The sequence below is a fragment of the Aptenodytes forsteri genome, unplaced genomic scaffold (assembly GCF_000699145.1).
Source record: "Aptenodytes forsteri isolate BGI_AS27 unplaced genomic scaffold, ASM69914v1 Scaffold6, whole genome shotgun sequence".
Classification (NCBI taxonomy): domain Eukaryota; kingdom Metazoa; phylum Chordata; class Aves; order Sphenisciformes; family Spheniscidae; genus Aptenodytes; species Aptenodytes forsteri.
This window is the reverse complement of record NW_008795709.1, coordinates 76,032-80,206: the sequence shown is the minus strand read 5'-3', so window position 1 is coordinate 80,206 and position 4,175 is coordinate 76,032. Positions and strand designations below refer to the sequence as shown.

The 4,175-nt window shown below is 44.6% G+C and overlaps 1 protein-coding gene across 1 annotated transcript; it reads right to left on the bottom strand.

Moving 5' to 3' along the window:
• Positions 1–169: 169 nt before the first annotated feature.
• On the bottom strand, positions 170–4,015 carry LEPROTL1 (leptin receptor overlapping transcript-like 1). The gene is made up of 4 exons (XM_009283341.1): positions 3,979–4,015; positions 3,841–3,916; positions 2,280–2,466; positions 170–1,212 (listed from the first exon to the last, which is right to left on the bottom strand). Exons 1-4 carry the CDS (start codon positions 4,013–4,015, stop codon positions 1,096–1,098), a joined length of 417 nt encoding a protein of 138 aa, XP_009281616.1. The 3' UTR covers positions 170–1,095.
• Between the last annotated feature and the right edge of the window lie 160 nt (positions 4,016–4,175).

Here is a 4,175-nt window from a genome sequence, read left to right as displayed (position 1 = left end):
GGAGGCGCGCGGCGGGCGCGGGTCGCGAGGGGGGGGGGGGGGGGGGGGGGGAGGGGAATAATTTTTAGGCAATTTTAACACAAAGTTTTAATCTACATTTGAAAAGCTGTTTTATTTTATATATACACACTATGTATAAAATAAATTAAAAAGGGGAAGGGGAAATAGCTTATGCTTCAAATTAACACAGACCAGTAGTTCCATAAATGAACATTTTACCGTCTTTGTGGTAAAAAGCTGACATAGAAGTTCAAAACCATACAATGCTTATAAATAGAAAGAGTTCAAAAGATATTTTTTTAAAAAATGGAATTTAAACATCATTTTCCCTTCCCCTACAATACACTTTAGTTTTGTATGTCATAGCATCAATACATTTACAGAGTATCTGGACGTCACATCCACACAAGAATTCGTAACAAAGCAGGTAAAAGTGCTAGCGGTGTTAAAGTTTAGGACTTCTCCCAAATAACTCTACCTGCTCCTCAGCCTTCTCCTGAAATGAAGGCTATCAACATTCATCACCCAGTTTGAGGTATGGGCAGAAGAAAAAACTGCAACTGGTACTTCCCGCCCCGCCTTGCCTCTGCTAAAATACAGCAGCAATCTATTGATCTGGTAATTGACAATGGTGGTGCACAATCTCTTACCTCCATTCAGCTTGTGTATAATTTAATCACTATATAAAAAAAAGTTATTTTGAAACATAGTATTAATGCTGAACTTAAAAAACAACAACAAAAAAAAAAAAAACCAAAAAACCCCAACTTTAAATCTTCTTTGCAACCATGTTTAAATGTTCTTGTTCCAGACTTAAAGCTTCACATAAACACCGGACAGAAGGATGACAATTTTAAACCAAGAGAGCACCTAAAAATATACTATAGGTAAAAATGAAATCAATCATCTCTCCACTTCATAAAAATGTAGAAACCCTGTCAGCAACAGTAGTAGACTCAGAAGGAACAAGGTGAAAAGGAGCATCTAGAATACTCAAGAGGCTTGCTACGCTACTTCTCTTTATTGCCCATTCTCTCATTTGTATGGACGGCCACTGCACGACAAGAAGCCTGTGATAGTTCTCTTGTCTTCCTTTCACCACTGCTGCCAGCTGAAGTCGTCATTGCTGCCAAAGACCAAGAAAAATCCTAGGATCGTGGCAAAGATGACTGTATTCCCCGTAAGAACAAGTGCACACGCGCCCCAGTAAATCTGTGAACAAGGGGGATTTAGTTAGACACATTTTGAACTGAATACCGACAAAAGGTTAACGTCTTAATGTCAGATTCTAGACAAAGCTCACCAACAGGCCCGTGATGCAAGAAGGCGGTATCTCATTATTTGTGGTTACGCCAAGAAGGCTGGGTTTACCCAAAATGACTCGACCAATTCACAGTTAGCCAAGCAGCACTGCAAGTTTCTTCTAGCCGTGTTCAAAGCACTGGCTAGCAGGCACAGCTGTTTTGCCGTAACATCCACAAACAGTAAAGTGAGGCTAGGCAACAGCATCACACGCATCTGCAGCCCAGCTATACTTGCTAACCAGGCTATAAGACTGTTTTAAACAGACATTTAAGGATGCAGGTCTTCAAAATGCCAGCAGATATCCCAGTAACAAAACAGGAGGTGAATGTTTTCCAAGGAGAGTAAGTGGATTACTCAACGGGTGTGAGGCATTCAAACGGACCGTCTGAGCTGTTCTTGCCTAAAGAGATTTTATGAAAATGCACTCCATGTTTTTTGACTTAGTAGCGCGCTCTGAAATTCACACAAACAAGGTCATCTTTTAAAGGATTTTAGTGAAAAGCCGTATACTGGGAAAGATGTAGTGACAACTGGGAAGTTTGCAAAATAACACCACATTATCAGTTACAGTGAGTGCAGAAACGCATCATTTGTTCATGCTTCTTTAGCCCAACCGTTCCACAAATTGCCTTCAAAGTGTTCGATACACTTTTATATTTGGTTACTTGCCTGTTAAGTTTTCACACTATTTTCTATCTCGTTTTCTCTGCATTGCATATAGGCTGTTAGGGTTTATTCCATGACCACGTGAAGCAATTGGCAATCACGACGTTCTGCCGTGCTTCCATTTCTAGTATTCATTTTTCTTGCCAAAAGAACTCTTACTGTGTTTCCACTGCAAGCATCTTAAGTATGCATTTATAAGAGTTGCTTAGTGCATGAGAGCTTTACCTTCAGTAAAAAAACATAAAGAACAAAGTTTTCTAGGAAAAAAAAAACCCCAACCACAAATCATAGATTGAAATATTACTAACCAGTTCTGCTCTTGCAAACACTATCGGTAGCCCAAATGCTGAGACAACAATGCCTGTTGTAAGAAATATTGCTAGCTCCTTGCAGGCATTACTTGTAGCATCTGTGTCATCTACTAATCTTCTTGCTATGCAGTACGGGATAGGAGAAAGGATATAAAAAAACAGAACAAACAGTGGCCAGTACTGGCTGAAAAAGAAAGGAGAAGAAAAGTTAAAGTTAACTTGATTTACTCCCTGTTCTTCCCGAAATCAACGCAAGGCATTTTCCCCATCCAGCATCCACATTCGGGAAAGACAGACACAAGCCCAGAGAAAACAAATCCTTCGCTTTGGAACAAGCTGACGTTAATCCAACACACCGTGTTCGTGAGCGGCTTCAGCTGACCTCAGCGGCAGAGAGCTCACGAACAGGATATTCATAAAGCGAGATCTCACTAAGCAAGCCCAAATCTAAAGCCACCTCACGTGATGAGCTTAGCTCTTAAGTTTAACCCGTCAGCTTTACTTAAGAATTGCAGAGATACCTTTGTAGAGCCCTCTCGTCATTTCGCCCGTAAGCTCTCAGCGCGCCTACGTGGAACGGAGTACCGTTCTCAGCCAACACCCACCCGCCACGGGGAACCGAGACTCGGGTTTTGCTTTTTTAAATCTGAACGCAACCAACAAAAACCTGCAAAAATTACACCATTGTATTTGGCAACGTTTTCTTTCATTGCTTGCAGCTCACCGGACTAGATTTCTCAGACACACCAATGCGGCTGCACATTGTTTCAATAAAACTTTACTGCAGTTTGAAGGGTGACCGCATAGTCATCTCCTTCCTAAGGGTTTGTGTCACCAGCCCTGGTTTTATAACAAAAGAAAGCTGGCGTAAGAAAGCTAGTCACGTATGTGACTATTGCAGAGAACAGCAATTCGCAACCACTAACAGGACTATCGACAGGATATCCGATACTTGTTTAACTGTAATTAAAGTTGATTTAAAAGATTTTCTGTAAAGTCAGCACTCACTTGCAAAGGGTCAAAGCCACAGGCCTAGCTTTCTGAACTTTTGGTCTACTGCTTCTTATCTCCTGGACTGAGAGGCAGGAATCAAGAGACCGAAAGCCCAGAGAGCAGCTGCAATTACTCCAGAGGCTGCACTACCAGGTGTGGTGCGCAGCCAAGGGTCCGCCTGACAGTCACCCACAGCCCAGCTACCACTAAGCAGCCAGAGAAAATGCAAACGCTTCCCTGATGATACCAGGTGCTTGCCACCTGCTTCAGGAAACGCTACCTGCTTATCAGCCACGGAGGGACAATATCGGAGACATGTTAGGACGGTGCATTCTTTAACAGTTTGCAGCCAGGCCCGGTAATTTAACTTTTGTCGCCTTTACTTTTATGGCGAATTAACTCCTGGACGGTCTTTTTCCCCACCCCAATCTTTTGAAGCCAAAAAAAACCCCCACCCCTCCTACACACACAGAGGACTTATCAGCCCACAGTTATGAAAGCCAGACCGTTCTGGGGTTACAGACATGCAAAACGACACGAAGACTAGGAAGAGAGCGCACGTTACTTGTACTGGGGAAGGGCACATCCGAGCATCAAGAACATCAGTCCGACCGCTCCCCCAAAGGACAGGCTGATCAAAGCTACAACGAGAACACAAATCGACAGCGGATGAAGGAGGGGCTCAACACGCCGCATGAAACACCGACCGCGACCTTCGAACGAGGCCGAGGCTCCGCCATAGCGAGCCCAGGGTGGGGCCGGGCGCGCCGCTCGCCCGCCGCCGGGGCAGAGCTTCCACCGATCCCCCGGGCCCGGGGGTGGCAGGGCGGGAAGCCCGGGCTCCTCTTTCGGGGCGGAGGGCGGCGCAGGGCAGCCCCGGCCGCCCGGCAGAGCGGGGCC

Coding starts and splice junctions, on each gene's coding strand:
- LEPROTL1 (XM_009283341.1), bottom strand. CDS start 4,015: ATGGCGGAGCCTCGGCCTCGTTCGAAGGTCGCGGTCG. Junction 3,917..3,978: donor TCGTTCGAAGGTCGCGGTCG/GTGTTTCATGCG, acceptor TTCTCGTTGTAG/CTTTGATCAGCCTGTCCTTT. Junction 2,467..3,840: donor TGTGCCCTTCCCCAGTACAA/GTAACGTGCGCT, acceptor TTTCTTTTTCAG/CCAGTACTGGCCACTGTTTG.